The sequence below is a fragment of the Salminus brasiliensis genome, chromosome 11 (genome assembly GCF_030463535.1).
Source record: "Salminus brasiliensis chromosome 11, fSalBra1.hap2, whole genome shotgun sequence".
Lineage (NCBI taxonomy): Eukaryota > Metazoa > Chordata > Actinopteri > Characiformes > Bryconidae > Salminus > Salminus brasiliensis.
In genome coordinates, this window is record NC_132888.1 from 14,882,282 (window position 1) to 14,910,135 (window position 27,854).

A 27,854-nucleotide genomic window follows, 5' to 3' on the forward strand; every position below is an offset into this window, starting at 1 on the left:
CTGCCCCGGTACAGTAACCCCTCTTAGGACTTGGGGCCAGCTTCAATGGTTGAAGCTGCAGCAGCAGAGTGGGGGTGGGTGGGCTCCCTAGTTGCTAAGGGCAACGGGGTGAGGGAGATGGTGCGTGTATGCGTGCGTGCGTGCGTGCGTGAATGTGTGTGTGTGTGTGTATACGTGCGTGCGCGCGCGCTCTGGTGTGTATGCCTTGTATGTGTGTGTGTGTGTGTGTGTGTGTGTGTGTGAGAGAGTCAGTGTGTGCACGCGCCTGCCCGCGCGTCCCCGCGCGATTCTCTACACTGGGTTGGTTGGCTGCTCGGAGGCTCGGGGATGCGAGCGGGGATTTAGTTTCAGTGTCTTTTCCAGTCCGCGCCAGATTATTGTTACCTTTCTGCAGCGCGCAGGGGCGGATTTAGCCTCACGAAATAAGGTAGGGGGTCATTCCTTAAATCATTAGGCCATTCTTGGTGGGTTCAAATGTTTTTGCGTGTCTGTACGAAGGAGAAAGAGGGAGACTGTGTGTATGTGTGTGTGTGTGTGTGTGTGTGTGTGTTTGTCTTGACGCGCAAAGCTTAAGTTTTTTGGAGGGGAAGCAATCTGCTGCTCCAGCTCGCTCTTTTCCTGCGTAAAAGCCACGGCTGTGTGTTTGGCTGTGTTGCATGTGTGCAACAGAATGGCTCTGCTTGTAGTTCCTCCTCAGTCTGGGTGAAAGTGCGGGGTTTAGACTGATGGAGATGCTCGAATGCGCCCTGTTGTTGGAGCCATGGTGAAATGCACCGTGCTGCCTGCGCTCATTCACTGTTCGTGTTTGGCAACACGTCCACCTTTTACTGCTCTATTCGCAGTATTCGCAGACGGCCCCATTCATTCGATCAACTTCTGCCAAAACGCGCCAGACTGTCTCCAGGCACACTGTAATCAGACTCACTCGAGTGTGAAGGGAGCGAGCTCGATGCGAGGAGAAGCATGAATGAGAATGCGCTTTTATTTCTCGCCTGCGTTAAACGCAGCGTCCCGTTTTACGCGTAAACGTCGGGGACTGCTCAGTCGCAGCAGAGATTTCGAGAACGGAGCCCTAATCGGGGGCTTTACCACAACACACCGCGCTCCCTGCTGCTGCTGCTGCTGCTGCTGGTGGTGGTGGTGCGGGTGCTGGTGCTGCTTGTGCTCCGCTCCACTTGCTGTTTTCCCGCTGCATGTTGATTTTCCTCGCTCGCCTCTGTCTTTACGCGCGTCTAACCGAGGCCAAACGCTCCAGATGCACCAGCATTTCCCCCTAATCATCATTTCCCACCACACGTTTGCCCGATGTGTGGTGCCTAAATGATGAATCCACAGTTACGCATCTGCCCCCATTGTTCAGGATGTTTTTTCCAGACGCAACACAAGCATGACTCATTGTCTTTCCACGCGTTTGGACAAAGTTGCTCGTTTAAACGCTTTAAGTGGCCTGTTTTGCTTTCAGCATCAGCATTGTTTACGTTAGACGTCGACATTTTTCCCATTTACAGAATGTCCCAAAAATGCCATTGCTCATTAGCAATGCAAATGAGCTTCTGAAAAGCACGGACACCTGCTGTCTTCTTGGGTATTTGCATTGCCTTTTTTATTCTCCCCTCATTAGAATGACGCTCCACTTCTGCAAACGCGAGGTTTGAGCCCTGCAGTTTAAGCTCGATGGCGGGAGCTTCTCCAGACGTCTCCCGCGCTCTCCGCTCGCTTTAGCATAACAAAGGGCGAGGGAGGGGGTTTTGGAGGGGAGAGAAGGAAGGGGGGGGGGTGTAGATCGTCTATGGAGAGAGAGGACAAAACCGTCCAGGCTCAATTGTCCCCATGGCTGTAGGACGGCGGGCGAGCAAGCGGACTCGACGCCACGCGTAAAGGCACGGCACAGACCAATTAAAATGTGCCCTTACACCGCGACCAGAATGTTAAGGTTACGGTGTTTTCTCGGGTCTCCAAATAAACAAACAGCACATGCAGTTGCAAGCTTGCATGCATGAGGAATCCAAAAATGTCATTGGCCTGTGGGGTCCATCAGGAGTTGGAGTTGCAGCCCAGCCCACCGCAGTGGGACAGTGCACATGCAACAGAGAGCTACATGTGAAGGATTTGGAGTTCTTAACTGGGGCTTGCTGATCCTGGGTGAAGAGTTTATTAAGAACTCATTTCTGTGATAAGATAAGATAAGATAGTTCCTTTATTAGTCCCGCAGTGGGGAAATTCCCAGTGTAACAGCAGAAAGGGATAGCAAGACACTCAGTTACAAAAATTTGGATAAATAATTTACACTATACACACAATATAAATAAGAATTAAAATAGTGGGTATTATATAAAATTACATTAAACTACATTTTACATTAAACCCTTTCACAAGCATGGTTCCACCCCTCGGATCCAGACATTTCGCTTCAACAGTGAAGCAACATTCAGGCTTAATTCTACTGATTCATTCATTTAAATCTGTCTATTAATTAGTCTTCCCACAACATACAGTGCATCCTTAAAATGCAGGAATTGTCTATTGCACCGTAAATGATGCAGAAGTTACAGAAAACTCCCTCTGGGTGGACCATTAGAGGCAGCCAGAACTTTGTAAACATCTTAGATAACACACTGACCTGTTAGCCATGTCAGAACACGCTGTAAGCTTGGGTAGTTCTCCTTGAAAGAAGATGAAAGTTTTCCAAGTTGGCTGAAACGTTGAAGCTGGTGTATGAAAAGAATTCACTGTCCTCCAGTTTGCTGTTGTCACACTGGTGTCAAGACATATAGGATAGTGTGTACCAGCTATAAACCTCTCAAATAGTGTTGATTACTAAACATCACTGATCCACTTACTTAGATAGCAGTGCCACAAACTCAGGTGACAGGGTTCAAGCCTGTCATTAGATTATCTTGAGCATTCTCCATTTCCACGCCACACAAACCATCATGATTCGTTACTCTTTCTTTAAGACCTTCATAACCTGTGATGACCGAATCCTTCATAATGTTCTGAGAATGTATGCCTACTGTCTATTTGAACATGCAAATGAACACATCTAATATGTCCATCCTCTCCATTAGGAAGGGAAAAGGTTTAGCCTCTGTGATTTTTATATGTAATGCCCTGTTACTTTTTCCCCTTCCAGATTTGAGGCTACTCTTCTCCAAGCGGACTATGATGCAGAATTCATTATTTCTTGTGGGAATACTATTAAACACTGCTGGTCATCAATGAACTGGGTTCCATAAAGAATACACCAAAACAAGACCGTGTTTAAGGGAAGGAGATCAAAGAGCACTTTTTTGATATGGCGGCAACAGAGGCTAACACGGAGCCTGTCCAGGCGGACACCGTGGAGACCAAAGCTGAGGAGGAGCCTGCAAATGTGGAGTCAGCCCCTGCTCCAGCTGAGGAAACACAGCCTACCACCGAGGCACCTCAGAGCACAGAGCAACCAGCAGACAACAAAGTCAAGCCAGCCTCAGAGAAAATCTGGGACTCTTTCCTGAACAAAAGTGGGCTTGGAAAAGTAATGGGAGGGAAAAAGAAAAAAGATCACGGTACAGCAACCGAGGATGCTGTTGCAGAAGAGCCAGAAAAGGCCCCAGCTGCAAACCCTAGTGATCAAGAGGATGCAGCCGATCCAAAAGAACAACCAACTAGTCAATCAGCAGAGGCAAGTGACGTTGCAACTGATAGCCAGGTTATTGAAAAAGTACCAGAAAACGAGGAGGTCGTCCAAGAGCAGAAGACGGCTGGTGCCAAGCCAAAGCAAGGAGAAAAGTCCAGCGTGCGAGATTTCATTCGCAAGCCTGTTGCCAGGATTTTCTCCCACAGAAGCACAGAGAAAAAAGACGGGACAGGGGAGGTGCAAAAACATGGAAAGGTTCGATCAAAGTCTCTTGACAGACTGGAGGATGCTGATGCCAGCACAGTTGTGGTGGACCAAATTGAGGATCCACAAGCACCAGAGGAGCCAGACAAGTCCCAAAGTGCAAAACACATGAAACGCTGGCACTCCTTTAAGAAGCTTATGGCACAGAAGGGCCACAAGAAAAGTGCTGATGATAAGGATGTGGAAGGAGCTGAGGGCGTCAGTGCAGATGCACCAGGGGACACTGGGACACTGGACTCAACTACAAAGTCAGAGCACACTGGGCAGAAAAGATGGAAATTGAAGAGGTCATGGACATTTCAAGGTCTGAAGAGAGATACATCTATGGTTGGAATCCACAAACCAAAAGACAAAGACTCTTCGGATAATCTGAAAGATGAGAACGCTCCCGAGGAAGACCAGGGGACCACGCGAGTGTCTGAAGGCGACGGGGAAAGTGAGGAGAAGACCAACGCAGAGGGTGAAGAAGAGAAAGGGGCAGCTGCTGCCACATCGCGGGCTAAATTTGTGGACCAGCACGCAAATGAGATCTGGACCTCGTTTAAAAAACGAGTAATTCCCAAGTCAAAGAAGGCATCGGACGCCAGCGGAGGAGAGGAGGAACCAGCAGGTGAACAAGAACAGACTGACGAACCACAGGCGGGTAAAGACTCGGGCAAGACTGCCAAGTCTAAAAGGACACATTTCAACCGTGCTGTCTCACTAAAGAATTTCATACTGCGCAAGGGGAAGAGTACGAGCATGGATATGGGGGAAGGCTCAGCAGTACAGAAAGAGGGCGAAGGGGAAGCTAAAGAAATGGATGGCTCTGCAGACCCAGCTGAGTCAACAGACCTCCCACAGGGTGGATCAGAGGACCAGGCTGCCACACAGAGTGGGAGCAACAACAGTGCTCAGGTGGCAGACGAGCACAAGAGCTCTGATGGAGAGGACAAGTCCCTCCCAAGCATACCATCTGGTCAGCAGACAGACATGCCTCACTTAGCATCAGAGGGAGAAGCCAAGACAGAGCCAGCAGTGGAACCCAAGACCAACGGTGAGAATGGATGTTCAGACGCTGCCTCCGAGGACACCACAGCACACAATCATGAGCCTCCTACCCCGAACGATGAAGGAAAGGGAGAAGACTCAACCCAGGAGGACATCAACTCTAGTGAAAACAAATCTTGTCCGAAGGATGGGAAGATCCTGAATCAAGACGGGAAGTGCGGCACTGGAAACGCGGTTGCCCAAAGCGGTGAGTTTGAAGCAGAAATTGACTCCAGTGATCTCCAACAAAAGCGAATTGGCAAGTCAGAGTCTGTAGTGGGACTAGGGTCTAGTGTCGAGTTAGAGGCCGAGGTATGTAGGGGTCCACAAAATGGAGGGTCCTTTTCTGATTCAACAATGATGAGTGATGTGCCAGACGACCCAGAGGAGGCCCTGAAGAGGATGCTGTATGAGGCTGCAACTTCCATCGTTCGAACTGTGGTGTCAGCAGCCACTGAGCAGTTAGCCAAGGAGAAGGACCTCCTGGACAGTAGAGTGAAATGTTCTCAAGCAACAAACAGTGGCAGTTATACAGATGTTGACGTTGGTTACTGCCATTGAGAATTGTATGAAACAGGGGCCCTTTATTTATTTACTTACTCACTTATTTATCTATTTATTTATCTTGGGTGCCAACGTGTTCATCAATATGTATTGGAAAGTGTTGTGCCATGGACTTGCGTCAAAATCCATTAACCTACTATAGTACAACCACCGCTTACCCTGCTTCCTTGTTTTAACTTGCTGGTTTGTATTGTACTTAATAGGTAAAAGGAAGGCATTGGCATTGGTCTTATTATAAAAATGTCTCGCAGTGCCAATGATCCCGTTTGATGGAAAATATCTCAACTAATTAATATCCAAAAAATGAAATATGAGTGTGTATTTTTGTGTGAGCCAGAAACACTTAATAGTTATTTTATCCCCAAATTGTGTGTCCACGTTTTAAAACTGGGTGCAATATACCTCTGTGTAGTATTTGGTGGATTTTGGTCCTTTATTTCTAAAGTATTACAGACAATATATTACCTATCTGTCACAAAGTATTTGAAAAATAAAATGAATGTTGTATTTGAATATATATTGTAATATATTTAATCTCTTCTGTTATCGTTCACCAGAAAAAAAGGCGGGAAACGTGTGACGCCACACAAAGAGGATTAGATCTGCATGGGATTCGTTCAGCGAGGAGCTTTGTCCCCCCCCCCAAAAAAAGGAGTAATCACACGTTTACGTCACGATTCACCATGGTGAGAAATGCAATCCATATAGCTAAAAAAAAAAAAAATACTCGAAAAGCAATAATTCAGTCATCAATCAGCGCATTCTTGCTACCATTCCATCACTGTAAATGTTTTGCTTGTCTTCTAGTGAGATTTTATATCGTCAAAAATGACATTCCTTTGAATTGTTAATCTCAGCGATCACATGTGCTGTGATCATAAAGACTGTTAGTTTTATATTAATTGCCATTCTGTTTGTAGTTTTCCTTTCACTAGATATATCAATGTGATACATACACATTTGAGATAACTCCAGACTGCCCCTAATTGTGGATTCAATACGGAATGTGCTCTAATCTATGTGTTTGTTTTTAGACTGTTATCTTGTGTACATGAATAAACCACAATGAAATCATGGATCATTTTGTTGGCTTTCTTGCAAGATTTATCTTTCCAGAGAAAATCAAAATCATTGGTCATTTAAAGCTTTACATCATGAAGATATATAAAAAAAAAAAAAGCAACAAAATAAATGGACGGTAGTTACCACAGCATCAAACATTCTCGCCGACTCCAACAAAGGCTCAAAACAGTATCTTCATATGTAAGATACATATGTAAAATAAATAAATCCATAAAATATAGATGTCTGATCTCTGTAATACAAGCTCTCATTCTGTAGTCGCTAATTGTAAACATTCCAGATGTTAACAGCAGATGTGTACTTGTACTGAATTACATAAACTGAACTCTTTCATTGCAATGTTGTCTGACTGTAAGCTGATCTCTCACTTCATCACCATGTTAGTATTCAGCTGAGATGCGTATGATTGCATCATCCTTGACAACCACAATGCTGTTGTCTGTTTACATTATTCTCCAGGACATCATTCTAACATGACCACTGCAATTGAAGAAGGCCTATCAACGGGTATTGGGACAGAACTTCTAGCAAACTTGTTGAAAAGACAAGGGAAGATGAACGGAGTAAGACGGATCATAAATAAGAACCAGACTTAACAGGACAAAACAGGACAGACATTGACTGCTACAGTATTGGCAAATAATGCAGACTGATGCATAATGAATGTAGCCTTGGAAGAAAATCCATATATATTGACAGCTGAAAGCTGGATGAACTTCACTAGGTCTGTTTTGTTGTTTTGTTACATCAACATCTCATGGCCTAAAGACAACTTTCCCCACATAGTTAAACCACAAACCGACATACAGATCAACAACCCAGGACCGACCGATTAAAGAAAAGACAAAACCCTAAGCAGCCGGCTAAAGGACTGTTATACAATACAATATAAATTTATCAATAATACAATAATAGTACTGCATTGACAGGGCATTGAGTAATAAAAAACATAATAGATACAGAATTTCAATTTTGAAATTTGGGAGTGACATGCCCAGACAGCCAATGACAATATTATAAAACAACAACAACAACAACCTATAACCCATTTTTCCACTGTTGCCATCCTCAGATGCCCTGAGGCGGAGTGTGTAATGGCTATAATGCATGGAACATTAAACCCATTTTAGAAAGATTCTCCTGAAAGGCTGTCTGTTCAGTGAATGACTAACCTGACACTGATGGCCATTTTAACCAAAAATACAATAATTAAGGACATCATTTGATTTTTTAAGTATGCAAAAGACAGGATTTGGTGCTAAGAAGAACTAGTGTTTAAATCACACCTTTCATTTAAGATATGTAAACAAATGTTGAAAGCAATATAACAGTTCGTGGTAAAGAAAAAGACACCATTCCAGTGAAATATAAATACAGGCAATACAAATAAAAATTCCTTGGGTTTCTTACCCTCATTATTATTGACACCTCACATATTTACACTCATCGCTTACAAAGCTTATAATCTGAAGTAAAACACCTGTTTGTGGTCACATACATTGTTAATATTTACAATACATACACACACTGTGATTCTACTCCATTTTTGACATCTCAAATTTTGTCGTCATGGTTTCCTGCAAAAAAAGGAGTACATAATGTTGTCAGTGATATGTCAGAAAGAGCTAAATACATTTAAACACATTTCTTTAAATATCTTAAAAATAGACACTTCTATCATAAGTCTTCGAAGACAAATGTCAATGATGTTGATTAAAACTGGCTTCAGAATAATAGTTATTCACTACATACAATACTGTTGCATAAACACCATGTTTTTGTTTACTAAAACACTGTCTCCATTAGCTCTGTGTAATGTCCGCCTTCCTCTTCTGAGAGGTAAGTCTACTTTGGCTGTGATACCAAACGAGTGTCTCCAAGGCAAGCTTAAGAGAGCTCTTATTAGTCAGACAAAAGCTCCAAAGCCTCTGTGCTCCCATTGTTCCAGGCAGAAAGAAAACAACTGAGAGGGAGAGAGCAAGGATAAAGTGTGTGACGTGACTGGCTGATCTCTTCATGCTCTACTTTATAAAAACACAGATCGCCCACTTCTGGCCATCTTGTGGTATTACACAGTACAAGGAAATAACTTGTATAACCTACCTCATCTGAATCCAACAGAGGGGGCAGTGCACTGTAAGACAAAGAGGTAGATGTATACAAATGACACTTAAACTTGAAATAATTTGAAATATGTGAAAAAGACAACTTATGTCACATAAGACTCAGAATCACTAACACAATTATTGCAATGACATCACTGCTGTAGAAATTAGACTTACACATCAGCTATTGAAGAGGGAATGTTTTCTTCAACCCATTTCAGATCTTCATCCTGAAGAACACAGGTTATTTTTTCAGCATTAGTTATGATTAAAAACACACTCAGCTATGAAAAAATGTCATAAAATAGAGGTTTAAATGAAGTACAACTACAGTAGTAACACTGCAAATTACAAATTTCATATAATACAACTGGCATTCTTACTATGGTATTTATTAAATACTGATATTTGAGTTTTCACAATTGGTTAGTTTTGCTCATATTCAGGATATGGTCTACTCATCCTGACTTTCTGAAAGCTGATTACATGTGATCAGAGTGAGCCACTAAAAAACAGCAATTGTTGCCAAGACCGTTCAACTCTCTGAAAAAGAGACTGCTAAATAGATCAAATAAGAGAGTGTGTGTGTAATTTATATATATCACAAAGGTATTTTAACATGTTTTTGTATCAGTTACTCAGTGCTACAAATGCTAAGTGTTTACAATCTTAGTCTGAGTTCATAAACAAACAAAAAAGTCCCATACCACTTTATTAGGCTTTGCACTTCCATTGACTTCTGACTTCATACCTCTCATTTTCACACCTTCTGTAAAGAACATAATAGAATAATAGAGTAAATGACCACTAAAATAATCAAAACTGTAAAAATAACAACAATAATAAAAGAACCTTCTTGATGTGCATTTAAAATTTTGTTGATAATTGCAGTTTCTTGTTCAAGCTCACCTAGAGGGCCGATAAAGTACATAGTAAGTTCCTATTATGTCTCGTCAAACACAAAAATATGTTACGATTCTTACCAAAGGCTTCATTCATTAGTTGCTCTGCCTCCTCTTCATCACTAACCTCATCCACTAACGGGCTAAAGGCATACCTGTGAAGTATTGAAAAGCAGAACTTCAGACGTCTTACTACCTTTTGCCATTAGAAAGACTTGGCCACACTCAATGCAATGCCTTACTGAAAACCTTATAGGAGTTCAGCACTAGGCTCTGCAATGTTCACGAGATGTGTTCTTGTAGAGTAAGAGAAAGATTATTTACACTTACTGTTTTCTGTCTGAATCATAAATAAGGCAGTATGATCAGCATGCAGTTACCATAACCCCATTTATAATTTGTATTAATATGCACACCTAAACAAATCATAAGTATCCAATCACGACCACGATAGATGTGTAAGCTAATACATGGTGTATCCAGGTGTGAATGAGCACAGATGGAGTTCATTTTTAAACCATTTAGGAAAGCTAAAGAGAGGTGCTAGTTGCACTTCAGTTAAGACTATAAAGCACAAGGTCTCCAACATCTTTTACACACCACCTAATGATAAAATCTAAAAGCTCCGCATTCAGCCAGTTGAGTGGCTATAACAAAGGCATAATCCATCCAAAAAGTAATCAACATTAAAACATTCACACTAGCATTTCCACTCATGCATGGCAATAATTATGCTATGTATAAATGCATGCAAAGTAAAGATAGCTATGTCTCAGTGCTTGCACAGTTATGTCTACATAGCATAGCAGCATTTTAGATAATGAAACACTTATTTATATGCATTTCTTTTCTTCTTAGATACTTTAAATAAGCTGGCTACCAAGGTACATTATTTTGTACACATATTAAGGCAGTATTACATTTTCAGGATATTGGATTAAATGCAAGAGATCTTGTCACCTTAGCTGGCTAGTGCTAGGACTTATACTGTCAAATATTTTAGCAATACAGTTACAGATGCAATGTGTGGTGTAATAACTAACTAGAGCTCATTAATTACTTTTCTTGTAAGTTTCCATTTTAATGGAAAATCAATTTAATGGAAAAAAAAAATTAAATCTAAGCTTAGAGGTATTTTAAAATTTGAGTCTATTCAAACTAGCTAAGGTTATTCTTGAGTAAAAAGTGAAGCACTTCTAAGTCATCCTGGATAAGAGCGTCTACTAAATGCCATAAATGTAAAGTTTATAAGTTTGGAAACACCATGCAAGGTGAACCGATCAATATCATCAGATAACCAAGATTTGGGACCATAATTATAATAATTATAATTATAATAATAAAGTATCATATAGTAAGAACACCAGCCGGGACGGGCTAGTTCTACAAGTACTGACCTTGTATTAAGTGTCCAACCAGAGTGTAGGTGCTATTTTCTCCATTTCCTATTTTTGCTTTAGTCAGGCAGTCAGGGAATGTAATGTAATAACCCTGGCAATCCCCTAGACCAAAAGTCTTTAAATCTGGACCTTGAATCCAGTTTCTGTTCCTGGCGTTTGTGGTCCTTGGTAGGTGCGACACTACATGGTCAATCAGTTACATCACTTGTTACAAAATCTGTAATTACAAAATCTGGGAAACTGGATTCAAGGTCCAGATTTGATGACCTGGGCCCTAGACCTTTGGGTTACAGTTCATAACAATAGACTTTAATTTTCATATATTAGTAGTCACAGTGCAGGACATTCAATGTCAAATCATATCAAACACATCATGCTATAACTGATTTGCTGTGTTCCACTGTTCTCATTTTCCATGACATATCTACCAGACAGAAATTATATTTGACCAATATCTTTTTACTCCAATCTTTGATACACGGAGTGCACTATTAATATCATCACATTAAATCAAATTCCTACATTTGTATTCCGCAATACATATCGCATAAACAAAACATATTGCAATGTAGTTTTTCCCCCCAATATTGTGCTGCTCTAGTCTGGAAATATTTCAAAGACAAAAAAAAAAAAAAAAAAATCAGGTTCCAATCAGGTCTCTGTGTGTCATATTTGATCAGATGCCTTTAACAAAGACATATAAATTATGTGCAGACTGACCTTTTGACCTTGATATAATAGGCTGTATACTTTGAACACAGAGTGCAATTTCTGACATAACTTGTCAAGGCAACCCTTAGGTTAAGAGACAGGTACCTGGACTAGTGCTCCATTCATAACAGTCCTATCAGAGATAGAAAGAGATAAAAATAAAATTACTTGTTGAGTGTCCTCACCTTTGATTGTTTGCAGACGGTCTCCAAAGGAACATGATGACAAGTAGGATAGTAGAGAAGAGGAAACGCCAGAAAGCATCATCTATCCACAACTCCCGCCAGTCCTACAGAAAACAGGCAATGTTTTTTGTGAGGTCAATGTTCCTCAAACTACCTCCTCGGTTTGGTAGGAATCTAATAGCTTGTCAATGTTTCACTGTTGCATATGCATTAATGAATGCTTGCATTTCAGTGATGAATCATTTATTTATTGGCATGCATTTAAAATAACTTTTAGTAACTAAATAAATTACTAATTATTGGCATGGAAGCATATATTAAAGTGTAACAATTATTACATCATTGACAAAATATTAGATTAGAAGTTGCTATTTATTAGGCCTGGTTAAGTGCTACCAAAGTCTGTTGTTTCACTGCTTGCTAACTACAAGTGAATTATTAGATTACAGTGCTAACCTTTTAGCTTAGCAAGCATTAAACTGATATCATCAAAGCAATATACTGTTTCTTCCACTGCAAATGAGAAGAACACTGCTTTGAATAAATTATATTATACTCACAGACTGGCACTTGGACAACTTGAAGGTCTTTGTTGTCCAAACAATGAAAATGACTGAGGCTAAAACGTAAAAAGAAAAATGAACAAAATGTGACCACTGAATCAGCTAGTTTCTTTTTAAAGATTTAGTTCAGAATGTTTAATTGAATCCTTACCAATGACAGCAAATATGAGGGTGTTGGTGAAGTGACGGTAGAGAGAGAGCTTCACCACGTTTCTTCTAAGCCGCAGAAGCTTCATGGTCTGCGCTAGGCTTATGAAGATGTAATTCAATGTTAAGGACTAAAATCATTAGCCTACAGATGACCCAAGATGGTGGGAAGAGACATTCACAAAACTTTTTTTCATGGCATGGCTTAGCAGCAGTCAATGGTTTTGGGAGCTACAGAACTACAGTGAAGTAAAGTGGAGAGTTTACTACAGCTCTAGTGAGATGCAGAGAGTGACTGAACTGGTTAAAGTACCTCTGCTTGCAAGAGTGAAATTAGGTTCTGTTAATCTGACAAGGCTTCACTTACTAAACGCCTTGTGTAAAATAAAGGAATTAGAGAAAGCAAATCTAGCTGCGTTAAAGACAGAAGATTAGAAAGAACAACTTACAACCCACATACAAAGCCAGTATTACATAGCTTTTAAGGTAAGGAGCGGGAAAAAAAGAGAGAAAATCAGACATAGTGCAATGCAGGATATCCACCAGCAGAGGGTAGAGTCGAGGACAGCCAGTGGGATGGCAGCCAGCAACACCAGGTCATCTTCAGCCTGGCAGGAAAACAGAGAAGGAGGGCAGAGAGTAACAGGGAGCAAGAGAAAAAGAGGAGGTAGCCATGACACCTTCACCAGAATTGGCTGTGCATGCAAACACTCACAATGCAGACTTAGACAAAGGATAAGCGATATGCAGTTTGCAAAGCTTAGAAGATCATTTGGAAAATTGATCTATTATTCCCAAATGGAAAGGGACCAGTCACACAGCAAGGAAGTCCTGATTATTTTTTCCTCGCCCTTAAACATTATTCAGAAAAACATCATCAGTCTTGTTTATTACTACACCTTCAGAGTTTTTAAATCAGGAAGTAAGCTTCTTATTCTCTAGCTTCTTATTCTTCTTTTCCATTCCATGTGAAGTAATACCCCTGTTCAACTGCCAGAGTTCAGCTCCTGGATCATTTAAGGTGGAACGAAAATGGTAATAAGAAGATGGAGAAAGAGATGCTTAAATCACTTGGAAGTCAGGAGATTGTGAAAGGGATTAAAAGCTTGAACTTTTAAATGAGCAGTAAGGAGAGGATAATGGGAGTAACCGAATGGGAGAGTCACAATGTTGTGATTCTTGGGAGGCGAGTCCTGTCTGTGCTTAAAACACTGCCAAAGGAATCACTGGTGTTTTTTCTTTACTTTGTTCTCTGAAAAAATAAAAAGTTACAGCAAAAACTACATTTTCTCAGGCCTCTGGCATGACACTGCACATTTCGACACACAATAGCCCCAGGAGCCCCCGGGATTGTGGGTGTCATATGAATCTTGAATTAGAGCAATGGGTAAAAATCTCAAGCAGCAAGGAAAGGGAGTCACATGCTTAAATCACTTGAAGTCAGAAGATCTTGAAAGGGATTAAAAGTTTGAACTTTAGAATGAGCAGCAAGGAGAGGAGTTTTGGAGTTGATCTAGATAATGTGAGTAACTGAATGGGAGAGTCACACTGTGGTGATTCTTGGAAGCGGAGTCCTGTCTGTGCTTAATACATGGCCTGAGGCATCACTGGTATAATTTCCGTACTTATATAAGGATATCCACCACCACTGACCCAATGCAAGAGTCAGTGACAGCCAGAACAATGTCACACAGTATTCCTCTGGAGCACCCTTGCTTCCATGAGAGAGACAGGTTTTCTCTACGGGGAATTTAACATGTCCTCTGCTTAAGTCTCTGTACAGATGTGTTATAAAAGCTATGAAACTACATTTAGACATATTGCTCATTATGTATACTCCACTACCAACGCCACTAAAGCAGTCATGCCACATAATCATGATTGCATCACATGGCTGAACGGACAACTGACATGTTAAAGGATATCCACCACACAATGCAAGAGTCAGTGACAGCCAGAACAAGGTCACACAGTATTCTGCTGGAGCCCCCTTGCTCCTGTGAGAGAGACAGGTTTGCGTTCAGGGAATTTAACAGCAGCATCATTTCTATGTCCCTAAATTGATCAAATTGACAAGAGTTCAGCATAGAAGGTCTTTTTTGCCTGTAACTTACAGTGGAAGCTGTAAAACTGGTGGGGGATCAAAATCATAATTGTGAAAGATATTGTCACTGTCACACAAATACCAAACATCTGCAAAATGGCAACTTTAGAGTACAGGGAAAGATTTTATTGCAAGTCATTTTGGAGCATTTCTATTAGTTTATTTATCATGAAACTTTGAGTTGGACTCAAAATCAAATTATAATGAAAAGTGAAAAATATCAAGACTGGACATTATGGAGGTTTTTAGGGTGGTAAAACATCAAATTCTAACATTTATATTTACATTTATATTTAAGACATTTAGCAGACGCTCTTATCCAGAGCGACCATCAGTGAAACAATGAAAAATGTTCCATCAGTGTGACTTACCGAATTGACTCTCAGGACCCCCTCTACAATGGAGAAGCTGAGGTAGAGCAGTCCTACCCCTACCACCCTGTGCAGCAGCGCCCCAAGCCTAGGCCTGCAAAAAAATAACATGAAGCATTGCAAATACACTTTCCCGGGAAACAATCTACCCAATCACTACATAAACATGCAGGAAAGCTGTTTTTAAAAAAATGTAAGTATCCTTATTCAGTGCAAAAAATGAATGTTTGCAATTAAAGCGTCCAAAACACTTACTTCACAATACCATAACCAAGGCTAGCAATAATGACCAGCACTCGAGCCAGAGTTCTTTTCACAGCAGACAGAACCTCAGCAAACACCACCGCTCCCTGAACTACAATGTCAAACAATTGTAAGTATAACATGTACTACCAGGAACTGGTAAAGATCACTTTAGGTTGAATAAGTGAAAGACTTCATATGGATTCCAGCAGATAAGAGAGTGAAACGACTTAATAAAATGTTGTGTTCAAGACTCAAGAGTAAGCATACGTTGCTCCTTTAGTCCTAGATTACTATTCTCAGATGTGATCAGCTTGTAGTTACCTGAAAGGCCGTCATAACGGATGCTCTGGAACTCAGCATAATAGACAGCCTTCTCTAGCATACCCAGGAAGATGACCCCTCCAATCCAGAACTGGATCCTCAACAAGTCTCTCCAATAGCAAGCAGAGAGAGCAAGCCACAGCACACCAAGCACCACATAAATGATGCACATCGCCATGTAGAACTGTAGGAGAAGTCCAAAAAATAAAGTGAAAGACAGAAGAAACTAGGTTTCAAGACTTCATGCAGTCAAATTTCATTCTAATGAAAATGGTCAAGAATGGTAAAACAGAGCTGGGACACTTCTGGACTTACGATCATCAGAGGCCACTCAGACGCTGAGATATACTGATGAGGGCCTTTCATGCTGATCTCCACTGTGAACATATGAACATATTATTAATGCAAGCTCATCTAAACCTGTACTCAATGCCACTTCCAGGTCATTATTGACTTACACTGGATGCTCCACTGTGCGTCTATGCCCGGGTTTGTTTGAGCAATGGAGATGAGGAACATATACGGGCTGTCCTCCCACGTCTGTGCCACTGCATGGTTTGTAGAGCTCTAACGCAGAAAACCAAAAAAAATGTTTTATAGAAGAAGGAGGAGGAGGAGGCCCATTTAAAACCTGATGAAATCTGTGGCTGACCTGACTCAATTGATCCTTCACAACTGATACTTTTTTGCCTTTGTTTTCCCCATCTGTGCCAGACTCCTTGTATGCAGAACCACAGAATTAGAGACAGAGGAAAAAGATTTCATAATATCTCTTAATATATTGTTGCACAAAAATAGGGTGAAGCACATTCTCATTTATCTACCTCTGCAGCTCTCCTCCTCCTCCCTTGAGTGCTAGATGCCGTCTAAAACATCAAAAAATGAATTTACATTTGTTCAGAGATCACAGTGAACAAGACATGGTGATTATTATGCTCAGATAATGCATGTTAATAAGACTGGGGTTCGTCTTACTGGTAGTTCCAAGGATTTCAGGGCAATTGGCTTTTCAAACACAGTCAACGGTAGCTACAAAAAAATGTAACAAACCAAAACAAACATGAAAGATCATGTGATCAGAAAATGCCCTAAAAAATATATTGTGTATGAATCTAGTAACTGACTGCATACATAATTTGCGGTCATGGGCTGATGACACTCAATTGGACTGTACTTGTGAAAGATGTAGAAACCACTGCCACCCATATGAATCACTTGGTTGCTGTTGAAGTGATCTTTTGCCCTTTGATCCTGTTAAAATACATATGACAGTAATCATTTTCCATTGAAAAGCAAAAATACTGTAAAAACTGTGTGCAATACTTAAATAATAAAAAAAGCATACTCACATCTAGGTCAAACACCTCGTCATAGCACCTAGAGCTGCGTAGATACCATGATATACTTAGGTTTACAGGAGATGTGCACTTTTCGGTGAGCCCTGAGGACACATTCAGATGAGGTCAGATGAGACTGACTGACATACAATTAGATATGATGTAGTACTGCATTAAGAGTGTTTTCAATAAAGGAACTACATTAGGAAGGAGACTTCCTTAACAGTGTACTTACATTTGAGCTCTATGTGAGTGTTATTAAACATTGTTTTTGAGAAATGGAAGATGGGCTGCTTCTTTACTAATTCCTGCAAAGCAAAAAACAACAATAGCACATGACATTTCATTTTAGTGACAAAGTTACAGTACTGGGCAGTTCTGACTTTAGTCTTTTACCATTTTACTGCAGAAGTGTGGAAATAAGTTCCCTTAGGACAAAAGGCAACGAATACACACGAGCATTAAGGCTAGTTAGACCATAACGTAGCTAGCTACAGCATTGTGTGGCTATATAGCTACTCCTGATTCACCTTACAATCAAACAAGACACCCTAGGTTTATTATAATGTATATTTAATAACCTTCAGAAAGAAATATTAAGATCATTAGATATATATTAGTGCCCATGGTTTAAAAACAGCGAGAAACAGCAGCTTCAGCAGACAGTCCACACAGTGGACAGGAACCCAAGTTAGCCAGCTAGCTGCCATTAGAAAGTCAGCCAGTTTAATCTTGTCGTGATAAACAGATGTCTGTTTTGTTATTACTGTCTTAAAACAAAGCACACGGTCATACTGTCATTACACAACCCTTCATATTAGATTAAAACGTTCCTCTGGAGTAAGACACAGCAGGGGAAGGAGCTAGCTAGCGAGCTTGCTAATGTCATTAGCCGGGTGCGCGCGCATCTCAGGAAGGCAGTTAAGGACTTACGCTGTCCACATCCAGGATCCATTTCCCCGGCTCGGACACGGCCCTCAGCGGCGGGATCACCAGTAAAACCAGCACAAACTGAAACACCAATCTCCTCTGATTTGTCCGTAATATTGACTCGGTCGCAGACGTTGCCATTTCTCCTCTCTTGGGTGGCGAGGGGCGGAGGGGGGGGGGGGACTTCAACACTTCCCCGTCCACAGTTACACACGTGACGTCAGGCAGGGGGCGGGGATTTCTGTGCGAAGGAGAAACGCAGGTTTCATCTGAAGAATGAATGAGGATCAGGTTTAAGAGTAGTCCATTGTGCTTCTACGAGGAAAGAATCAAGAAAGAGTCTTTTATTGATGCTTTAAACTCCTATTGAGGTTTAGGAGGACTTCCTGGATAAGATTACATTTTCCATTCAGTGTAAACTTAGTCCCCTTAAAATGCTGTGCACCACGAAACCTTCCCAGTCCCATGTGAGTTTATTTATCAATCTGCAAAACTAAAATCTTGGTTCATTACATTATTACATGCAGGCCAGTAAGGGTTGTGTGTATCGGTGGGGAAAGCTAAAAACCAACTTTTTTTAACACCATATTAATATCAAACACTTATTACACAAATGTCACACAAGTCCAGAAGGGTATGTACAGTATGTACAGTATGTAGTAGCCACTAAAATAATTCTTCAAGAAAAAAAGCCTTCTGTACTTTGAGTGATGAACGAGGTGGGAGTCTTCACACTGAGCTGCAGAACGTCCCATAAAGCTTCAGTGACATTTAGAGCTGGTGGTGTTGAGAAAGGCCATAGACAGTGCTGACCTCATCCGCGTACAAATATTTCGCACCATACAGTGCCATAACTTTATGAAGCTCATAACACACCATTGTTTTAAAACCCAGGATTGTTAAGGCTGGGGTTCAATACTGAATTGAATGGAGTTGTGGCATCCCTGCTGCTGGTACTGGACTTGTGAGTTTTGTGTAACAGCACAGAAGCTGGTTGAGAATGCAGGTTTCAAAAGGATTTAATGTACACAGCAAACAATCCACAAGTGAATGAAGCTCACATAACAGGAATGGTAAGACTTTCCAGAGGACAGGGTGTGGTGTTTGTATACGTACAATCAGGATTGCAAGAAGGTGGACAGGGTTTAGTTGTAGCAACTGTGGTTAAAACCGGTGTTGCGGCAGGAGCTCTTACAGAGTGTGTGATACTATCTTCCTCTTTTCATCTGTGGTCAGGTCGTAACGTCATAGTTGTCAAGACTGCTTGTCATTTCAGTGAGCAAAGCACCTGTTACTGAGGTTCTAAGTATTTGGTTATTTTGGTAACAAGGCTGCACTTTGTAAGCTATCAAATAAATATATATATATTTTTTTATTTCTTTTTGTGGCAGGTCCATTTAGTATCATAAAACAGCTGAAGCAGAGTGAGACAGACTACACACACATAAAGACCACCGCCTTAATCAGGGTGCAGCCTTTTTAGAAATCCCATTTCTCCTGGAAGTCGCAGGAGTACCCCGTATATTGATAGCAAATAACTAGAGCATAAAAAAATAATGAATATCATTAAAAATCTTTTTTTTCAGAATTTAATTCAAAAGCATGTAAAGTGACATATTTTTTAAGGCTTGTTTTGTTTAACCTTTGATCAGATGCTGGATTTCTTTTTACATGTAATCAATATAAAATATCATATTTGTTTCACGTCTCTCAGCTTCTTCAGCTCTTTGTTACCTTTAGTACTTTTTACTTTTTAAAATTGATCCCCTATCCTATTTATTGTTTAGTGTAATTTTCCTTTAGTTTAATATTGTAAATAATCTGTGTTCTGTGTTTTTGTTACTTGTCATACGTGTTGCTCTCACCAAGACAAATTCCTTGTATGTGTAACATACTTGGTGAAATAAAGAGAAGCTGATTCTGATTCTGATATACGTTTTAAATTAAATAATGCAAATGTTTTGCGATGCACTAATATACTTAATATTCACAAAAATTAGGATACTGTGTATAGGGCTCACTTGCTTGTTTTGTTTGTCAGAGATGTAGTGATTTGCAGTCAACCTCTTTCTTTAGTATAAAGTATACCCCTGCCTAATAAGGGTAAAAATAGTGACAAAATTACATATTTAATGTCAAATTTCTTGCATTTAGCTAAATTGGTTTTAGGGCTGGGCGGTATGGGTGAAAATGTTATATCACGATACTTAAAGACATTTTCATGGTACACAATATACATAAGGATATTTTATCATACATCCAAAATTCACCAGTAACTGCAGATTTTAAAAACTACTATTCAAATACTTTCTCATATTAAGTACCATCATTTTTTTATTCAAATAATTTTTCTACTCCATCCAATTAAACAGGACTAATTACACTCTTAATAATAAGTAATAAAATGTGTAGTTGGCTAGCGTTCTTTAAGCAGTGATGATATCCATTATATACTCATAAAAGCATATCGTCGCAGTCTGAAAGAAAAATCTCCAAAACAGCAACTTTACAAAATTATGAAAAACCTTCTTAACTTTCAATGAAAGTCAATGTAAAAAGAATTTGGAGCATTTCTATTGGTCCAAATTGTCCAGAATTCTTTACACAGGGTACATACGATAGGGGAAACTACAAGCACAAAAAAACCCCATAAAGATACATGTTTTTCATTGAACAGCAGTGATTGCGTATCACAATAACAAAATGTATCATATTGCCCACCCCTACTTGGTTTACAGAGAACCCCATAGTAACAGCACAACATAACACAAGCACAACAAAAGTAGTACATAAAGATCACACTTTGCATTTATTTCTTTTAGAGACATATTAGCTGAGAAACAAAGAAAGCTGCTCACGTACAAACCGGATTCCAAAAAAGTTGGGACACTAAACAAATTGTGAATAAAAACTGAATGCAATGATGTGGAGATGGCAAATGTCAATATTTTATTCGTAATAGAACATAGATGACAGATCAAAAGTTTAATCTGAGTAAATGTAACATTTTAAAGGAGAAATATGTTGATTCAAAATTTCATGGTGTCAACAAATCCCAAAAAAGTTGGGACAAGGCCATTTTTACCACTGTGTGGCATCCCCCCTTCTTCTTACAACACTCAACAGACGTCTGGGTACAGAGGAGACCAGTTTCTCAAGTTTAGAAATAGGAATGCTTTCCCATTCATGTCTAATACAGGCCACTAACTGTTCAATCGTCTTGGGCCTTCTTTGTCGCACCTTCCTCTTTATGATGCGCCAAATGTTCTCTATAGGTGAAAGATCTGGACTGCAGGCTGGCCATTTCAGTACCCGGATCCTTCTCCTATGTAGCCATGATGTTGTGATTACTGCAGAATGTGGTCTGGCATTATCTTGTTGAAAAATGCAGGGTCTTCCCTGAAAGAGATGACGTCTAGATGGGAGCATATGTTGTTCTAGAACCTGAACATAGTTCTCTGCATTAATGGTGCCTTTCCAGACATGCAAGCTGCCCATGCCGCAAGCACTCATGCAACCCCATACCATCAGTGATGCAGGCTTCTGAACGGAGCGTTGATAACAACTTGGGTTATCCTTGTCCTCTCTGGTCCGGCTGACATGGCCTCCCAGTGTTCCATAAAGAACTTCAAATCGTGACTCATCTGACCACAGAACAGTCTTCCATTTTGCCACACTCCATTTTAAAAGACCCCTGGCCCAGTGCAAACGTCTGAGCTTGTGGAGCTTGCTTAGAAATGGCTTCCTCTTTGCACTGTAGAGTTTCAGCTGGTAACGGCGGATGGCACGGTGGATTGTGTTCACTGACAATGATTTCTGGAAGTATTCCTGAGCCCATTCTGTTATTTCCTTGACAGTGGCATTCCAGTTTGATGTGCAGTGACGTTTAAGGGCCCGGAGATCACGAGCATCCAGTAGATTTTTACGGCCTTGACCCTTACGCACAGCGATTGTTCCAGATTCTCTGAATCTTTTGATGATGTTAAGCATGGTTGATGATGATAACTTAAAAGTCTTTGCTATTGTACGCTGGGTAACACCATTCTGGTATTGCTGCACTATCTTTCTGCGCAACAATGGTGGAATTGGTGATCCTCTTACCATCTTGGCTTCAGAGAGACACTGACACTCTGAGAAGCTCTTTTTACACCCAATCATGTTGTCAATTTACCTAATTAGTGTTAATTGGTCTTCCAGCTGTTCGTTATATGCTCAGTTTCCTTTTTCCAGCCACTTATTGCTACTTGTCCCAACTTTTTTGGGATTTGTTGACGCCATGAAATTTTGAATCAACATATTTCTCCTTTAAAATGTTACATTTACTCAGATTAAACTTTTGATCTGTCATCTATGTTCTATTATGAATAAAATATTGACATTTCCCATCTCCACATCATTGCATTCAGTTTTTAGTCCCAACTTTTTTGGAATCCGGTTTGTATTTCACAGTAGTTTTCATTGCATTTAGACTAACAGCAAAATGCTCAGTAGTAATGGGGCTTGTGGCGCTACCTCCCTGTAATGAGTTAATGGTGGGATCTGCCATGGCTAGTAAAGGCAGTTGATTTGGTGTTGAGTAGTTTAGTATTGAATCACATTAAACTCTTTAGTTAGTTGCTTTTGTTGGTTGCTCTTCTGTGAGTTGCCCCATGTTGCTTCCAAATTTCACATACCAACATAATGACCTCTTTTATAGCTGACATATGCTTTTAACTGCAGTTCTAACTAGCGTGACTCACAGCAATTGTGGTTTAGCTATTTCAAAGTCTAACGATCATGTGGCAAATATTTTGTCTTCTCTTTGTTTCCTGTTGTATACATGCCAGATTTGTAGATGGCAAATTCCTCATTGCCATCATAGCCGAACAGAAATCACACATTTTTCATATCACATTTTGTTGGGCTGTAATGAACTGCATTGTTTCTTCCCTCCACTACAGCGAACCTGGAGAGTTGTAGGACCCTGAGATTTACTGGTGCTTTGTGTAAGGGCGGGGAGTGCTGTAATGATCAAGTTTGCTCTGTGTACTGGTAGAGCAGGCTTTTGCAGTGTGAGCTGTAGGTAAAACACTTCATACCCTCCCTTTTTTGCATGTGTTTTTCCACTGGATCCTTCATTCCACTGATCTGGTAAGTCTTGCTCTGACTTTGAATTCCAAAGCCTTTTAAGGTTTTCACTGCTGTGTTTGATCTGTGTTGTGTTTGCAGGAAGTGAAGTTAGACTACTATAACCTTGAGAAGTGTACAAGCGTTGCAGTTGCTTACAGTCAAAGTTCCTTTCACTCTAGAGGCTTCTTGTATCCTGTTTATGATGATAGTCTGAGTTGACTACAGCAAGAATCATAATTCAGGTCCAGTCTACATCCAAATCTGAAACATCTGCAGCCATGGAGGACTAAGAGTGTGGTTATGCAGAGATGAGACTATATTTCAGTGTCAGAAAAACAGCCTTTTGTTTATCTAGGCATTAGTGTAAACACTGAAACAGTACACGGGTATACAGGAAGTGAAAAACTGGAGAGCAACTGACTGTAAGAGGCAGTGTTTTTCAGAAGCAGTGAGCTTGTAGGCTGAAAGGATTTCAACAGAGAGACATTGCTGGACTCACAAAAGCTTTACGACATTGTCTTTATCGACTTGCAGACCTGTTCCTTTATCTTCACAACCACCATGTATTTGGCCAGACAATTCATAGGAGGGATTATCAACGTTGTGAGGTTGGTAGCACCTTTGGTATCTTTTACTGTAGATGTTATGGATTCAGTGGAAAATCTTTTCTTTGAAAGTCTCATTTTATTCTATCATTTATTGTAATTTACTGCCATTTTCTTTCTCCTGTCTCTACATTTCACAGCAATATTGACCCTGCTCAGTTTGTTCCCTCTGAACCAGTAAGTTACTGCTACTATGTTGTACCTCCATGTTGTCATTGCTTGTATAATGGATGAGATAGAAAGGACTCACAGAAAACAGCCTTAGGCTTGTGGAACAGCTGTAGATGTTTCTTACAGTTTGCGTTCACTCTGTGTGCCCCAGCCTCCTGCCAGAAGACCACTAGTAAATGTTCACGCTCAGCAAGATGAAAGTGAAGAGGAAAGGCAGTTTCGCAGGGTTTTTCAACAGCTTGCTGGAGATGTAAGTACTTCATACCTCTAGACCTACAGAGGTTAAAAAGATCTTCCACCTCTTGAAACCTACGGGCCTGTATGTGGACACAGTTTCAGTTGATTCCCACAGGAGATAAACCAGACTTGCTTATTTCCATACATGTAAAGGCATGTTTGTCCTGCTGCCCTGGATAGTCTTAGCACCTATGGTTAGCAACAAGTTTGTTGCGTGTTGGTTGACTGGAAGAGCTATAGATCTGTGGGTTGATTCCTGATTCTCACAGAGAAACGGGAGCAGTTTGAACTTGCTCATTAAATTCTTGCTCATTCCTTGCTTAGAAAATATAACTGGTTCCTCCTCTTTAGCACATTCCCGCCCTTGTGACACAAGGTGTCTTGGGTGGGTTTGTGGCAGGTCAAAGGGTATGGAGTGCCCATGATGTATATGATCTCAAGGAAAATCCATTATTTATTTGTTTTGACTGAACCATTTTTAGAAGTTCATTCACATAAATGTTCACACAATATAAAAGAAAAACAGGTACTGTATGGGTTTTCTGGTATGCAGTGCTCATTACCTACTAAAAGTGGTCCAAGAAAGGACAACAGGTAAGGACAACCAGCATCAGAGTCATGGGCACATAAGACTCGGTGAGGTGATCCAGGGAGACCCCACCTTACAATTTACAGGACTTAAGGATCTGCTGCTAACGCCAGATAGCATAGGACGCCTTCAGAAGTCTTGTGGAGTCCATGCCTCCGTGCTCAGATCTGTATTTATAGCACAAGCGGGACCTATTCAATATTAGGCAGGTGGTGCTAATGTTATGGTGGATCAGTGTAAATGTTGCAATGGTTCTTTGCCTAGTTAAACTTTTTTTTCAGTTTGAATAAAACCTTGATGGCTTTTTAAGAAAGTTTTAAAATATGATGATTGTTCTTAGTGAGCTTTTGAATGATACACTCCATGCATGTTTTCCTTCTTATTCCAGGACATGGAAGTGAGTCCTACTGAGCTGATGAACATTCTCAATAAGATTCTGACCAAACGTGAGTGTGCTTCGCAGAAGGTTAAAGAGTAACTCCTTTAGAGTGTCTCTAAAAACTCTATTGACTTATCATAGTCAATATTCATGCAATGGACACACCCTTGAAGGAGAAACATTCCTTATGAATCATACTCAGAATTATCCCTGCAAATAAAGTAATGCAGATAATGGCCACTGACAAAAGCCACAGCACTCAGCATTGTGTCTCTTCTGCCCACCTCTAGATCAAGACATGAAGACTGATGGTTTCTCAATTGAGTCTTGCAGGAGCATGGTAGCAGTAATGGATGTATCCTTTCACACAAACATCATAATCTCAGCATGACAAAAATACCTTGGGTATTTTTTGTATCATAAGACATTGGTAGAGCATGGTAGAACTAGCATGGCAAAAGAAATGTTTTTTATAGTGACCTTTTATCCATAATTGAATACATTTTTGACCAGAGGAGAATCTTGAGAGTCTTGGTTCTTCCCAAGGTTTTATCCTTCCACTTTAAGGGACTTTTATCTTGCCACTGTCACCTTTGGCTTGATCACTGTGGTTTTCTTATGTTTGTGTTTTATGGTTTTGCTGATCTTTTGTCCTATTACTGATTCCTGTAAAACTGCTTTGTGACAATGTCAGTTGTAAAAAGCATTATACAAATACATTTGAATTGAATTGAACAGAATCTTACTCACATTTACCTTAACCTTCCTGAAACAGAGTGATAGCTCTGGAAAGTTGGGCTTTCATGAGTTCAAGTACCTGTGGAATAATATCAAGAGGTGGCAGGTAAATAAGCTGTACTGTTCTAATTGTAGTATTGACTGAGCAGACTGTACTGTAGTTCAGTTCACAATTTATAGTTGTTTGATTTATAGATTGATTGAGTAAGTTAGTGGTTGCGTGCAGTGAGGATTAGTTATGTCTCTGGTTACCTATAATGGAAAAAACTTAAAAAATTGAGCTTTACATTAGAATATTAGAACAGACTTAATCTAGACCTATACACCGTTTTGATATAGAATTGCATGAATGTGATTTTTGTCTGGTTCAGGGCATCTATAGGTCATATGATGCAGATCGATCTGGGACAATTGGGGCTGATGAGCTTCCGGCTGCATTCAGAGCAGCAGGTTAGTAATTCAGGTACCTCTAGGCCTCAAACTGGTTTGACTGTTGTATAGTGGACAGAGTCTGTCGGCAGAATTTCAACATCTACCTGCTCTGTCTCCAGGGTTTCCCCTCAATGATCAGCTCTTCCAGATGATCATCCGCAGGTACAGCGATGAAAGCGGCAACATGGACTTTGACAACTTCGTTGGGTGCCTGGTGCGACTGGACGCTATGTGTCGTAAGTTTGTGTACTTTCTGTCACATGCTCTTAACCTCATTTTTTAGATGGATCTTTCTGGACTCAACCTAATGCAAAATATTTATATGATTGAACAGGTGCCTTTAAAACACTTGACAAGGACAACAACGGTACCGTCAAAGTCAACATCAAAGAGGTATGACAGCTATTTTTACGTAGCCCTGGACAAATCTGTTGCCAGCAGCAACAGAAGATATTGCTAAATTCACACCATGTGTTGCTAAAATTAGAATTTCTGTCTCATATTTTTTCTTTCTTCCTATCCTCAGTGGCTGCAGCTGACGATGTACTCCTAAATCAAGAGAAACCATCTCTCTTTGGTTTTACCAGTTGCTGGCTGCCATCATCCGAAAATGTCCTTCTGGTTCAACACCCTTGTTTATTTCATCAGAAATGTTCTTTTTCATTACTGATTAAATGGGCTTAGTTTGTTGACAGCATGGCAGTACAGATTACACAGTATCTTGTCACTAGAGGGCACCTATGTGTTTACATAATGCTTATATCTAAAAGCTCTCAGCTGCTCTCAGCACTCAAACTCTATGGAGCAGCTATTTTCAGTCATAACAAGGTTCAGTACACCGCATTACAACATTAAGTTGAAGCCTAACTTAATTTGGTAATTTAGTAAACCTGTAATTATGTTGGGTCCTACCCAGTAGATTGTACCGTTTTACCACGGGCACTGGTACACACTTCAATTCCTCTGGTTTTCCAAAAATGTGTAATAAAATGTTTTTTTCTTTATAACAAATTAAGTGAGTGATGTTGTTCTGCTTGGCATGTATCTGTATTTTGAAGTGGACAAAATGAGACAGGAAATAACAAAAGAAAAAAGACTAAACAAAGACTACTTTAAACTCTGTATAAATTGTTTACCCTGTTACCTGCTTTAGCCATCAGAGAGAGCTTTGTACTGTTTGTGAACAATATCTTTGTTTACAGAGAATTTTATTATTAGGCTGTTTTCATTTTTAGTGAAGAAAAGGAAGAAAAATATCTCCCAGAGTCGTTTACTGAAGACTATTACTACTTAACAGTGATTCTGATTGAAGATGACTATAAATAAAATATTAATTCAACCTACCAATCACAGGACATCTTTGAACTAACTAAGCAGACTGCAGGATTTAGGTGGCTAATCAAAAGGCAGGTTTCAAACAGTCAATCGGAGTGTGATTTCAAAAAGCCAATTAGATTGGGTAACTCAAAGTCAAATTCAAGTAAGAATCCAGTTGGACTGTCAAAGCATGAAATTGAACCAACCAATCAGTGTGTGGGATTCAAAAAACCTATCAGCATGCAGGTTCCAACCACCCACTAGTGCGAGGGATTCAAAAAGCCAATCAGATTGGCTAACTCAGTTAGTCAGATTCAAGTAAGAATCCAGTTGGCCTGTCAAAGCATGAAATTGAACCAGCCAATCAGAGTACAGGATTCAAAAATGTTCCAACCA

General features: G+C 40.2%; 3 protein-coding genes across 4 annotated transcripts; 2 read left to right on the forward strand and 1 right to left on the reverse strand.

Annotated features, from left to right (window-relative positions):
• Nucleotides 1–220: 220 nt before the first annotated feature.
• On the forward strand, nt 221–6,552 carry LOC140565793 (uncharacterized). Its single transcript, XM_072691900.1, has 3 exons — nt 221–427; nt 3,134–5,120; nt 6,034–6,552. The coding sequence occupies exons 2-3, from the start codon at nt 3,296–3,298 to the stop codon at nt 6,054–6,056; spliced, it is 1,848 nt and encodes a 615-aa protein (XP_072548001.1). The 5' UTR covers nt 221–427; nt 3,134–3,295; the 3' UTR covers nt 6,057–6,552.
• A 2-nt stretch (nt 6,553–6,554) lies between these two features.
• LOC140565794 (transmembrane protein 87A) lies at nt 6,555–18,050 on the reverse strand. Of its 2 annotated transcripts, none has more exons than XM_072691903.1 (21): nt 17,885–18,050; nt 17,187–17,259; nt 16,964–17,055; nt 16,746–16,865; nt 16,590–16,643; nt 16,439–16,480; nt 16,267–16,332; nt 16,073–16,181; nt 15,930–15,991; nt 15,615–15,798; nt 15,303–15,402; nt 15,048–15,141; nt 13,110–13,180; nt 12,577–12,683; nt 12,423–12,481; nt 11,863–11,966; nt 9,648–9,721; nt 9,372–9,433; nt 8,842–8,894; nt 8,663–8,693; nt 6,555–8,136 (listed from the first exon to the last, which is right to left on the reverse strand). In XM_072691903.1, exons 1-21 carry the CDS (start codon nt 18,020–18,022, stop codon nt 8,095–8,097), a joined length of 1,737 nt encoding a protein of 578 aa, XP_072548004.1. In that variant the 5' UTR covers nt 18,023–18,050; the 3' UTR covers nt 6,555–8,094. The 2 variants fall into 2 exon arrangements, with proteins under 2 accessions (XP_072548004.1, XP_072548003.1); XM_072691902.1 differs by lacking the exon at nt 13,110–13,180 and adding an exon at nt 14,496–14,569.
• A 4,865-nt stretch (nt 18,051–22,915) lies between these two features.
• Nucleotides 22,916–27,152, forward strand: LOC140565795 (calpain small subunit 1-like). Its single transcript, XM_072691904.1, has 11 exons — nt 22,916–23,011; nt 23,525–23,598; nt 23,736–23,772; nt 23,918–24,016; nt 24,981–25,038; nt 25,262–25,326; nt 25,747–25,815; nt 26,081–26,159; nt 26,261–26,377; nt 26,476–26,534; nt 26,668–27,152. Exons 2-11 carry the CDS (start codon nt 23,552–23,554, stop codon nt 26,692–26,694), a joined length of 657 nt encoding a protein of 218 aa, XP_072548005.1. The 5' UTR covers nt 22,916–23,011; nt 23,525–23,551; the 3' UTR covers nt 26,695–27,152.
• Nucleotides 27,153–27,854: the final 702 nt, after the last annotated feature.

What these genes read in the sequence shown, in the direction of transcription:
- LOC140565795 (XM_072691904.1), top strand. Translation starts at nt 23,552, where the DNA reads ATGTATTTGGCCAGACAATTCATAGGAGGGATTATCAACGTTGTGAG. An exon ending in GGGATTATCAACGTTGTGAG is followed by an intron (nt 23,599 to 23,735) that starts GTTGGTAGCACC and finishes TACATTTCACAG; the next exon opens with CAATATTGACCCTGCTCAGT. An exon ending in GCATGGTAGCAGTAATGGAT is followed by an intron (nt 25,327 to 25,746) that starts GTATCCTTTCAC and finishes TTCCTGAAACAG; the next exon opens with AGTGATAGCTCTGGAAAGTT.
- LOC140565794 (XM_072691902.1), bottom strand. Translation starts at nt 18,022, where the DNA reads ATGGCAACGTCTGCGACCGAGTCAATATTACGGACAAATCAGAGGAGA. An exon ending in TGAAATCCTTGGAACTACCA is followed by an intron (nt 16,481 to 16,589) that starts GTAAGACGAACC and finishes TTGATGTTTTAG; the next exon opens with ACGGCATCTAGCACTCAAGG. An exon ending in CCGTTATGACGGCCTTTCAG is followed by an intron (nt 15,403 to 15,614) that starts GTAACTACAAGC and finishes TTGACATTGTAG; the next exon opens with TTCAGGGAGCGGTGGTGTTT.
- LOC140565793 (XM_072691900.1), top strand. Translation starts at nt 3,296, where the DNA reads ATGGCGGCAACAGAGGCTAACACGGAGCCTGTCCAGGCGGACACCGTG. An exon ending in AAACGCGGTTGCCCAAAGCG is followed by an intron (nt 5,121 to 6,033) that starts GTGAGTTTGAAG and finishes ATCGTTCACCAG; the next exon opens with AAAAAAAGGCGGGAAACGTG.